Source organism: Narcine bancroftii, chromosome 2 (genome assembly GCF_036971445.1).
Source record: "Narcine bancroftii isolate sNarBan1 chromosome 2, sNarBan1.hap1, whole genome shotgun sequence".
NCBI classification, from domain to species: domain Eukaryota; kingdom Metazoa; phylum Chordata; class Chondrichthyes; order Torpediniformes; family Narcinidae; genus Narcine; species Narcine bancroftii.
Genome location: NC_091470.1, coordinates 156,733,082 through 156,745,288, shown reverse-complemented (window position 1 = coordinate 156,745,288; position 12,207 = coordinate 156,733,082). Strand labels below are relative to the sequence as shown.

The 12,207-nt window shown below is 40.9% G+C and overlaps 1 protein-coding gene across 1 annotated transcript; it reads left to right on the top strand.

Moving 5' to 3' along the window:
• Positions 1-463: 463 nt before the first annotated feature.
• Positions 464-8,277, top strand: LOC138752490 (putative beta-lactamase-like 1). Its single transcript, XM_069915304.1, has 6 exons — positions 464-590; positions 1,535-1,641; positions 3,114-3,271; positions 3,445-3,683; positions 4,909-5,014; positions 6,565-8,277. The coding sequence occupies exons 1-6, from the start codon at positions 485-487 to the stop codon at positions 7,535-7,537; spliced, it is 1,689 nt and encodes a 562-aa protein (XP_069771405.1). The 5' UTR covers positions 464-484; the 3' UTR covers positions 7,538-8,277.
• Positions 8,278-12,207: the final 3,930 nt, after the last annotated feature.

Sequence of the window (12,207 nt, the reverse complement as noted above, 5' to 3'; positions counted from 1 at the left end):
TGAAATTCCTGTTCTTTGAGGAAGGGTTCAGGCCTGAAGCATCGATACACCACTGTAATATAGCATCATTAGGCATTCCTGAATTGCAGACTCTCTTCGCTCTATGGGAAATATTCATTTCAATTTCTAATGAATTGATTGAAGCTGGTCAAATCTGCGTCTCTTTATCCAGGATGAAGATTTATCCTCTGTTATTGGTTCGGTGACATGTGACAAATTAACCCTCTGCTGCACTATAGATTTCTTCCACTGCACATCATTCTCTTCGCTGGTTCCTGGCTTCTTGTAGGCAAGCTAAAAGTAATTTTGAACCTCTGAGCACATTAAGGACTTGTAATTCTGTAAATCAAGTATTTTTCTGAACATGTTTTATTGTCTCTACATAGCAGTGCTTGAAGGAGGAAATGATGGGATGTGTATCTGTGTTCTGTGTTTTCCTTTCCAACAGTGTGCCATCGGGCAAAGTGTGAAGAAAGGTTCTGCAATGGATTTGAAATGGCCTCACCTTGGAATGGCTTTCTTTATAATTCTGTCCATCACCATGACATGCTGCTTCGTGTGGCAGTACAAACTTCCAAAGCAAGCCACAAGTAAGTGAAAGGAAGTTTGTCGATTTTGAACACTGGACAACAAAGATTTTGCTTCCTGAACACTTTTGGATGTATTTTATGGATTTTGGACTGCTGATCATGAAAATTGCTGGAAGATTTTCATATCAAGTACCATTTTTTTAAAGATATAACCCATTTTTGTGATTTCCTGTCAATATTTTAAGTCTACTTCAAGCATTCAAAACCATGAAGTTCATTTTCTTCATTCTCACTTGGACTTCTTCCCTGCTGCTCTTGGTGCAGTCAGTGATGAGCATGGTGAAAAGTTTCACCAGGACCTTGCGACCATGGAAAAGTGGTATCAGGGCAACTGGACACTGACACAAGAGGCATCAGATGCTGAGTACAAACAAAAATCAGCTGCAAAACATTTTAAGGTCAACTGAACTAACACAATGTGTCAGGATCATTATGCGAATAAACATGCTAAATTTAGTAAACGGAAATTTAATGATTCGTCAACTACCTATGTGATGCAGCAAATCTGAATTTGTATTCAGCTTGAAGTTGTCTATCATAATCCCCATTGTTTATTTTTGGAAAGCAAATCTTTTGTTGTTCAGTATTACCTGTTGTCAACTGCTACAAGCTCTGCCCAGCTATTTTACCTGCCCACCATCTCCAACACTTTATATCCACTCTGCATTCAACCTATAACAAACGGGTGCAGTGCTGCCAAAGCTCATTGGAGTGCCGCTTTGTCACCTTATAGGGCTGCTCTGGGCACCTCATTGGGTGGCTCCAGCAAGTCCTTGTCAATGCTTTTGGAGAACTCCAGCATCTAAAATTTTGCACTGCACCCCTGGTAACAAATGGAATGAAGTGCTCTCCTTGATCAGTTACAATGTTTTCTAGTAATGCAAGTCCTCCTGATGCATATTGTCTAAAAATCTCCCCACTGTGTTTTTCTTTGTCTATTTCAGATGATGTTTTATCTGACAAGATTGAAGCAATTCAGATATGCCCTAGGCATCCCAAACCTGTACCATTGATGCATCCTATACCAGTTCTAAAAGAAGCATTAGAAAAGGTTTGTAATGGGCTGAAATTTAGTACTTCCTATGGTGTCAAAACCACTGGTGATTATTGTTGTACAGCAATTTAGTGATTATTTTTTTATTTTTCTGAGTTTAATGGAAGTCTGAAGTTGTCAGTGATTCAGTGTACTTATCAGACAGGCACTGATGTTTTTAGCCTTTCCACAAAGTCTTGGTGAACCTCAAAAATTAACATGTATTTCAGGTGTTTACGCAATAATCTGGCATAAAATCCTCCAATTTGTTGCAAGAGATCTGAGGTTTATTTACTGCAAAACCACAATTATTTACTGCAAAGCATCTTGCCAATAAAAACATCAGATTTCGTGTATCTTTGTGGTAATTGATTATTTTAAAGTATATTGTCTTGAAATATTAAAAGCTCCATTCAAGTATTTCAGTAACTTTGCCACAATCAAGTATATTGAATCTATAATTTTGCACTCTGTATAGTATTTAACTAGTTCTTTTTTTTTAAAAACAGAACTGTTAACATTTAATGGAAACACAGCATTACACTTATGAAATAAATATTGCCCTTTCAGAGATTGCCTTCCCTCTCAGAATCAGCTCCTGAAAAAATTGCACCTTTATCTGCTTTCGTAATTGGGTACAATTCAGCCTAATAATCAAAAGATATTCCTGTCCTCATACAGTCATGAAAATACCTTTTTGTATGTCATGTAGGAATACCTTTGAGTTTATTTGGTGGGGGGGGGGGGGGGGGGGGAGGAACCTTGGCATCTAAGTCACAGAAAGGAGTTTGGGCATTTAAATGCTGGTACTTCTCGTCTCAACCACTAACAATAGGTGGGTGAGATTTGGACCTTTTTCGCGACTAGATTGAGATGCGCAGGCTCACCTTAATCTGGGTAATGCAGATAAAAGCAAGTATAAAGCGATTTAGTCTTTCAATAGGTTAATATAGCTTTGCAATTGAGGAAAATAAAAACATAAAAAGATCTTGGAAAGGCTGATAAATTAAGGGAATGAGGGAGTATTCATAAATTATGTTTGAAACCATTCAGATGGTGGAAAGCACACAAAGATACCAGAAAGGATTTGTAAAAAAAAAAATGAGCTGGAAGAAAGAAGACTACATAATACACAAGTTTTTACAATAATGGAATATAAATGCTTAAAAGTTTCATATGTTCAATTTTTTATTGACATGTAGTAATACAACAAAATGTAATGTACATGATAGCCTTCAACTCGAGTCTGCACGAATTATGCTCATGTTTGGAATGGCAATTGAACCAGTAATCTTTTGACTTGGAAGAGAGAGGGCTGACTCCTTGCCAAGGTTGACATGGGATGTGATGTAAAATGTGGAATCCATACTATCAGTTCCTTGTGCACAAAGACAAGACCTACCCATTCACTCTAGTCAATGAACTAGTATAATTTTGCTCTATTTGAATTTTCATGATAAATTCAGGCAAATATTTCTGTCTTCATACAGATTGACTTCTTTCTGCGCCATCAGATACATCCAATGAGTCTGCCATCTATATCTGCTATTGTAGTATACAATGACACTGTGCTGTGGACAGGAAACTTTGGCAAAAGAAATGTTTCCGATGAGTTCTCACCACCTCCAAATGAATATACTGCTTACAGGTAATTTTCCACACCAATCTTTCTGGCGTATTGGGCGTAATTCAGTTATTAATTCCACACTGCTTATTTAAGTAACCCCTCATTGGTGTAACATAAAAAATATTTAAAGAATATTTAAATATTCTGAATTTAGTTCTGAATTTAGTCATGATCTGAATGAATTTCCTTTTCAGGATTGCAAGCATTTCCAAGATATTTCCCACTATAATGCTGTATAAACTATGGGAGGAAGGAAAAATTGTATCTTTGGATGACCCGTTAACAAAATACCTCAAAAACTTCACTGTTAAAAACCCACTGGGAAACTCTGAAAATAAATACAAAGCAGACAGCCTGGTATTTCTTGAGAGAGAGAAAGTTGCTTCCAAAGTCTCATCTGTGACATTGAAAAGAATGGCCAGTCAGCTATCAGGTGAGACAATAAATATTGCCCAGTTAATGTCATTCGCTTGTGAACAAGAGTTTATATTTCAAAGCCAAAGTGTAAGATGTATATTGATTATCAAATGCTTATCAACACCAGCACCTGGAAATGTGGGCTTGGAATTCAGGAAGTCCCAGAATTTATTCCTGTGAAAGGAGAGCAGAGTAGCACAAAGCTTGACACTTTGTTGCTGCCATCTGCTTATGCTAACCCACAAACCTCAACTCTCAAAATTGCTTTACAAAAGCAGTAACAACCACTAAACACTGCTGGTTTAAGAATGGACCACGTTAGAGGCCAATCACCATGGTCTCTGCTCCAAAGTGATCGATGTACAAGCATTGAAACACTCCGTCTGACTTGGTCCCGCATTATTTATTTATGCTGAGTTATTGAGGGATGAAAATTCTCTCATTCATTCATTCATTTTCTCTCTCATTCTCTCTCTCGTTCTCTCTCTCGTTCTCTCTCGTTCTCTCTCGTTCTCTCTCGTTCTCTCTCGTTCTCTCTCGTTCTCTCTCTCTCTTTCTCTCTTTCTCTCTTTCTCTCTTTCTCTCTCTCTCTCTCTCTTTCTCTTGTTCTTGTTCTCTCTTTCTCTCGTTCTCGTTCTCTCTCTTTCTCTCTCTCGTTCTCGTTCTCTCTTTTGCTCCCTCTTTCGCTCGCTCTCTCTCTCTCTTTCTCTCTCAGACAAGTCTATAACAGCTCTGATTTTCCCACTAATTTCCCCATGATCTATTCACTACACATCCTATCCCCTTGACACGGATTCTATTAGCGCTTCTGAGCATGGCCACGGGGAGAACATGAAACTCCATGTAAATAATAGCAAAGATCAGAAGTGAACCTGAGTTTCCGGAGCAGTGAGACAGCAGCTCTTCTCGCTGCCCAACCCAATTTTCTTGACATCCATTTTTTAATTGCTCCAAGCCCCTACAAGTATTGCAAAAAAAAAAACCACACAATTTACTGGAGGAACTCAGGGGTTGAGCAGCATCAGTGGAAGAAAAAGAACTGTCGATGATACAGGTCTGAACCTGTCAAAAGAATGGGGAATGGGTTCAGGCCCAGTTCTTTTTCCCCCACTGATGCTGCTCGACCCTGGAGTTCCTCCATCTGATTTTTTAAAATTTACTCCAGATTCCAACATCTGCAATCTTTCCTGTGCTGTTTTATGTTGCCAAACTATTGAAATGTTGTCTGAAATGATTTTCAGGTTTACCCAGGCGACTGAGGTCAACAAGCCTGCTGTGGGATGGGAATACCGAGATGGCGCTGAATCTCCTGCGGGACGACTTGCTCGTTGCGGATCCTGGCACGAGGTGCAACTCAATTGTTATATCCTCCACCAATGCTGACAGACGGTGCCATAAAACTTCTGTCTTTTAAAATAATTGTTGACTAATCAAAACTCTAGTTCTCCTATAGATTTTAGTTTAAATTTCCATCACTACTAAGTAAAATATTCCAATATTTATTTGATATAATTTTGCTATAATTCGATATTTTTCCAAAGGATTTCTACCATCCTAAACAAAATGATCGAAACTCATCCCATTCCAATAATTCATGAAGACATTTTTTTATTTTTCACACTGTGAACCATATCAACCAAAATATATACAAACGTTTCTCATTAAATATACACAGTGGCATTTTCTCCCATAAAGACAGTTTTAAAGTAACTTTTATTGCAAGCAGCAGAAAAATTGTCTGAAAGCACTTTTGCTTGGTATTTTACTCTCATTTTAACTGAACTGCAGGCCATGATTTCACTGGTGGTTAAATATTTAATGTGAGATGAAGCAGGTCTATATTTCTGAGCATCTTAAATGGGAGTTCACAAGATCACAAGATTTTGGAGCAGACGTAGGCCAGTTGGCCCATTGAGTCTGCTTTGACATTTTATCATGAACTGATCCATCCACCCACTCACCCCGTCTCCCCGGCCTTCTCCCCATAACCTTTGATCCATTGACTAATCAAGTACCTGTCAATCTCTGCCTTAAATACACCCAACAATCTCACGTCCACAGCCGCCTGTGGACCACAGACTCGCAACCCTCTAGCTAAAGAAAATTCTCTACATCTTAGTTTTGAATTGACACCCTTTTATCCTGAAATTGTGCCCTCTTGTCCTAGACTCCCCTATCATGGGGAAACAACCTTGCCACATCGACTCTGTACTAAGCTCCACTGGCCTTTATCATTCATAGTTCCAAGGACATATTTGACGTAACTGTAATATTATGGGCGGATACCCACTGTCAGTGTCTCCCCATTAGTGGGGAACAGTGGTATACCATTGTTTATTCGCCTGGTCCAGCTTTCAAACCTGACATGTTGTCAGCATGTGCAAGGCATTAGTGCTACTGCCGCCATGTCCATTTAACCTGGGCATGTGATGTAGAACCATAGAACATTACAGCACAAAAACAGGCCCTTAGGCCTTTCTAGTTTGTGCTGAACTATTTTTCTGTCTAGTCCCACTGACCTGCACCCAGTTTGTAGCCCTCCATACCCCTCCCATCCAAATTCTTCTTGTATGTTAAAACTGAGCTTGCATTCACCACTGTAGCTGGTAGCTCATTCCACACTCCCATCTCTCTCTGTGTGAAGAAGTTCCCCCTAAACTTTTCCCTTTTCACCCTTAACCCATTTGCTCTGGTTTGTATTTCACCTATCCTCAGTGGAAAAAGTATATATTTATTCTGTCTATATCCCTCATCATTTTAAATTTGTTCCATCAAATCTCCCCTCATTCTTCTCTCCAGGGAAAATAGTTTAGTTGAATGAATTTACGGAAGTGTATGCGCACAGTCGACGTAAGAGGTAGTAAAATAACAGATAATTACTGCTCTGTCTTTCTTAGATGCCATTACAGCAATTTGGCATTTTCCCTCCTGGCTCACGTTCTCGCCAATAACGTGGCCGGGACAGATTATCAGCACTGGATTACTGAGCATGTCTTGACTAAAATTGGAATGGAGCACACTGGCTTTGAATTCACACCATCAGTCCGTGCTCAGTTATCCGTCGGCGTTTACAGCAATGGGAAAGCAGCTGAGCTTTATGACCTGGCTTGGTACCGGCCCTCTGGCCAGATGTATTCAACCGCTGCCGACCTGGCCAAACTCTGCATGGTGTTGCTGGGAGCTGTTCGCAAACGTGTCCTGGAGGCCGAAACGCTGAAAGTGATGTTCACGCCGGTGCTCAGGTGTTCTGAGGATTACTTTGCCAACAAGACCGGAACGCCTTGGGAGATCAACGAGCAACTTGGTCACGATGTCATCAAAAAGGATGGCGATGTGGATGGTTACTCCGCTACGTTCTCCCTGATACCTCGACTCAAGGTAGGGTTTATTATTTTAATGTCAGGTTCCCGACCCCAGGAGGAAGACTTGACGACGGGAGTTTATAATTATCTAATCCCAGCCATGGAGTCTGCATTTCGGCAGAGCAACAGGATTCTGTTCCCACCTCCTGAATCCAAGCCATACATTGGCTACTACACATTTTCGAATTTGACCTTTTATGAGATAAAAGGGGATAAGCACGGAATTTTAGTGATGCGGCAGTTTGGCCCTCACATTGAAACCTTGATACCCGAGAAATACAGAACGATCAAGCTGTGTTATCTGGAAGATCGGGTCTTTCAAATTGTATTTGAAAAAGAATACCCTTGTGTCCTGAAATTCAACACTGCTTCTGTGTCACTTGAAACTCAAGACGGACAGCTGTTTAATTTTTTTCCGTTCAACAGCAAAGGCCTATCTACCGGATTTGATGCTCCAGGTCTGAACACGTATAATATCCTGAGAATAAGGCACAAGCCACGGTTTTGAGAATTGCTGACAGATTGTAGATCCTCTTTTGGATGCTTTTGAAAAGTCATATTTATAGCATCAGGCACATGAACTCTGAACAATGAAATGAGTGTCAACCCCTTCTGTGTTATTATTCTACCGTGACTCCCACATCTGCTGTTCCCCTCATTTAACTGCCGGGAATTTCCTGGATGCTGCTTCCTGACGTGACCCCTAGTGACCTTCAGTGGTGAAATGGGCAATCTGAGCAAGTATTTTCTTTGCTCTCCCCTCAAAAGTAATCAGTTATATCTTTAATATAATCCTCAACAATCCTTATCAGCATTTTATTGGTCTGACTTAGAAATGCCAGTATTAATTGGTCTTCCAATGAGCATAATCTTATTTTCTGTGCTTGTCTTTTAATGTTACCGCATTCTGAAGGGCGAGTCCGGGTACATAGTAAACTTTATTGGCTGCTGCTTGTGGTATATCTTTGGATAAGTAATGAAGAGATCTGTTCCCCTTATAACGATGAGCAGATTTCATTGTATGTACCACACCCAGAGTAATTTTAAAAAAAATACTGTAGGGATATCATCCACCTTCAGAACAGTGAGTGGCAGTTATGTGGACAGACTCCCTCTGGCAGTTGACATTGTTAAGGCTGGTCTCTATTTACGAATGCCTAGCCAGAATCTAACTTGATGGTGAAGATCCACAATTTCATACTATTTTAATGGATGCACAGAAACCATTTGAGACACTGATGTTTAGCATTGATGCATCTGTTAGTATTTATCGCACTGTACAAGTTTATCAGTGAATAAAATTCATTGAAACCTGCGATGAACTGGATGTAACTGAGAGCTGTCTTCTTGATAAATGGATTCATGAGAGTCGGAGATAGTGGTCCAAGAACGCATGACCCAATTATCTGAACGATTGCTTTGAAATTGTGCCTGTTTCATGATCTAAATGGGATATGTAGGATATAAATGGGATCTGGCTTGCTCAGTCCTACCCTATTTTTTGACCCTTCTGATGCCAATAGGTTAGCTGTCGGAGTGAGGGGAGCTGCAGCCCAAACCTTTCTGGGAAACCAATAAAAACCACAGTTGCTTTCTGAGCACTGCTCTACACTGACTGATGCCACTTGCCTCCTCATAAGGGCAGCAGTCCCCGACTACACAACACCATCCCAGTTACTGTGCTCCCTTTAAATCTACCTGATTTGCTGTAAAATTTATAATGCAATGATGCTGTAACGTGTATAAATTAAAAGTGTATTGGGATATAACTAGAAATAGCTTTCAATGATCCATAAGATCTCTCAGTTATGCACCACCGATGTCCCTCATGTCCCAGGTTGTCTATTGCTGCGCCCTCCTGGGTCTAAATGCCAGGACTCGCAACTCAAGCCAACTGCTTTGGGTCAAGATTGTGGTAAATTTAGACTGGGCAATAAATGCAACAACAAATACTAAATTATTTCTTTAGAAGTGGGAACGCTGCAGAAAATAAATGTATTTTAATACTCCAATCATGGAAAGGAATAGGAGGAATTAATTAAACCACAGTCCATTTATAGTAGTGAGACATTTCAGTCCATTGAAGCAATATTGGTAAATAGATGTTAAAAGCTAGTTATTCATATTTTGAAAGCACATTTAACATGAACTAGAGTGGAAGTACTATTCTTGACTTTTTTTTCAAAAATTTCTGTAAAATTGCACAGAGAAAATCACGAAGATGCTTTTTATATACGGTAGAAGAAAATATCTTAGAAGCACGGATCATACAGTGATATGTGGGTTGCAAGAGGAGAACAAAGTGACACAATTCAAGTAAATGGAAGGTCATCTTAAGGAATATCATTGCAAAATGCTCCACGCTGACAAACTGGGGTCAGGGATACCATTCCAGATGGGGTAGAGGAAGCACAATATCTCAAAGCAACCATGAAGCAATTGAATGCTGCAAATGGGGGCAAGGTCAGTTTGAACCATACAGAACAAAGTCTACAATAATGAACGGGTCATAGTAGTGGAATATTCATCTGGCCCTGCTCCCAGTGACAAGCTCCCTCTTGTTATTACCCCCATAATGTGACCACTCTGCTGTGCCAATTTCATGTTTCTATCACAACAAAGACCCACCACTATAACACCTCATTTGTTCACAAGACCTTACCAATTATGGAGTTAAACAAGAAAGTCTGTAGATGTTGTGAGTGTACTTCAATATTCAATGTAAGGCCTCTATTTTGGAGAGACTGGACATGGACTGGGAGATTGCTTCACTGAGCACCTTCGCTCTGCCTGCTGCAACAGCAGGGACCTCTCAGTGGCCAACCATTTCAATTCCATGCCCCACTCCAGCACCGACCCGTCTGTCCATGGCCTTATGCACTGCTAAACCAAGGCCACCTGCCAATCAGAGTAACACCACCAAATATTCTGACTAGCACTCTCCAACCAGATGGCCTTGACATTGACCTCCAGTTTCAGTTAGGCCACTGCCTGTCTCTCTTTTCTCCCCATTCCTCTGTCTCCCTTCCTCCAGCTCCTCACCCCTTCCCTCTCCATTCAGAGAGCTATTCCCTCCACTTACCATCCCAGCTTTTCTCTCTTCTGCCCTTCCACCTCTTGCCTGTTTGCCTGGGTTATTCCCTCCTCCCCCATCCCCACCATTTTGGTGCTTTTGCTCATTCCTTAATGAAGGCCTCAGGCCCAAAGCCTTGCTTACACATCTTTGCTGCATAAGGGAATGCTGTGTGACTTTCTGCATTTCTCCAGCACCTTGGTGCATTGAACCAGTCACCTGGGAGGCAAAGACCATTTAGTTTTCCAGTCACAAGAAAACTTCAGAGCTCTCCATTGATCAGCCAGGGCAGCAACTAAGCAAGAAGGAATGGCTTTGGTTCCAGTTGTTAATATGGCACAAACAGACTGGGGGGGCAGGAGCAGGAAGGTACTGGTGCTCATGGAGTGGCTGGTGAACCCAGCTTTCTGAACTGTGGGGAAAGGAGTGCTGCTATCTGGGCTGCTGCCACCAGGATCTTGGGGGAGGGTGGACATGTGCAGAATTCACTGATAGTGCCGAGGTGTCTGCCACCAAACCAGAAATGAACTGCGCAGTTGAGTATCTTGATGCTGGGTTGTCATGGGCAGATTTTTTTAAACTCTGTTGATTAATCCAACAATGACCAAGATTGGAGGCATTGTGGACAGTGAAGAAGGTTTTCAAAGTGTGCAGAGGGATCTGGACCAGCAGGAAAGATGGGCTGCAAAATGGCAGATGGAATTTAATGCAGACAAGTGTGAGGTGTTGCATTTTGGAAGGACAAACCAAGAAGGGGCATATATGGTAAATGGTAGGGCACTGAGGAGTGCGGTAGAACAGAGGGATCTCGAATACAGATACACAATTCCCCGAAAGTGTTATCACAGGTGGATAGGTTTGTAAAGAGAGATTTTGGTAGATTGGTCTTCATAAATCAAAGTATTAAATATAGGAGTTGGGATGCTATGGTAAAGTTGTATAATACATTGATGAGGCCAAATTTGGAGTATTGTGTGCAGTTTTGGTCACCTAACTACAGGAAAGATATTAATAAGATAGAAAGAGTGCAGAGAAGATTTGTTAGGATGTTGCCTGGACTTCAGGAACTGAGTTACAGAGAAAGGTTAAACATGTTAGGACTTTCTTCCCTGGAGCGTAGAGTAAATGTAAATGGACTTTTTCCACTGAGGGAAGGTGAGCTATAAGCCAGAGGACATGGGTTAAGAGTGAAAGAGGAAAGATTTAGAGGGAAAAGAGGGGGGGGGGGGGAAAACTCCTTCATGCAGAGAATGGTGTGGAATGAGCTGCGAGCTGAAGTGGTAAAGAATTTGGACAGGTTCCTGGATGGTAAAGGTATGGAGGGCTATGGACTGGGTGCATAGTCCAGTGAGACTAGGCAAAAAAAAAGTTTGGCACAGATTAGAAGGGCTGAAGAGCCCTGTTTCTTTGCTGTCGTGTTCTATGGTTCAATGATGGAAGAGGTTTCAAAATATTCTGATTGTTGCATTCATAAATCCCACAGAGTTTTACAGGTATTTGAGGGTTTTTTAAATCCTTGAATAAAAGCAAAGTCTTTTTGAAATTTGATGAAAATAGATGAAATCTATTTTCATTCCCTGGTGCACTTCGAATCATAATCACTCAGTAAAAGGAATTTTGCTCCTTCTCCCACCACATTTCAGATTTATTGTCAAAGTATTTCGAGACTTGTTCATGTTGATGAATTCTGATACATGGGAACATAGGAAGTAGGAACAGGAGTAGGCCAAAAATGGCCCATCGAGCCTGCTCCGCCATTCAATACAATCATGGCTGATCTAATTTATGACCTAACTCCACCTACCTGCCTTCTCCCCATATCCCCTAATTCCTCTATCATGTAAAAATATATCTAACCGAATTTTAAATACGTTTAATGAGGCAGCCTCAACCACTTCCCTGGTTAGAGAATTCCAAACATTCACTACTCTCTGGGGAAAAACTATTTTTCATCATCTCTGTCCTAAATCTACTCCCCCGAATCTTGAGACTGTGTCCTCTCGTTTTAGTTTCCCCGGCCAGCTCAAAAAACCTTCCTACATCTCTCCTATCCATACCCTTCATAATCCTATATGTTTCTATAAGATCTCCTCTCATTCTTCTGA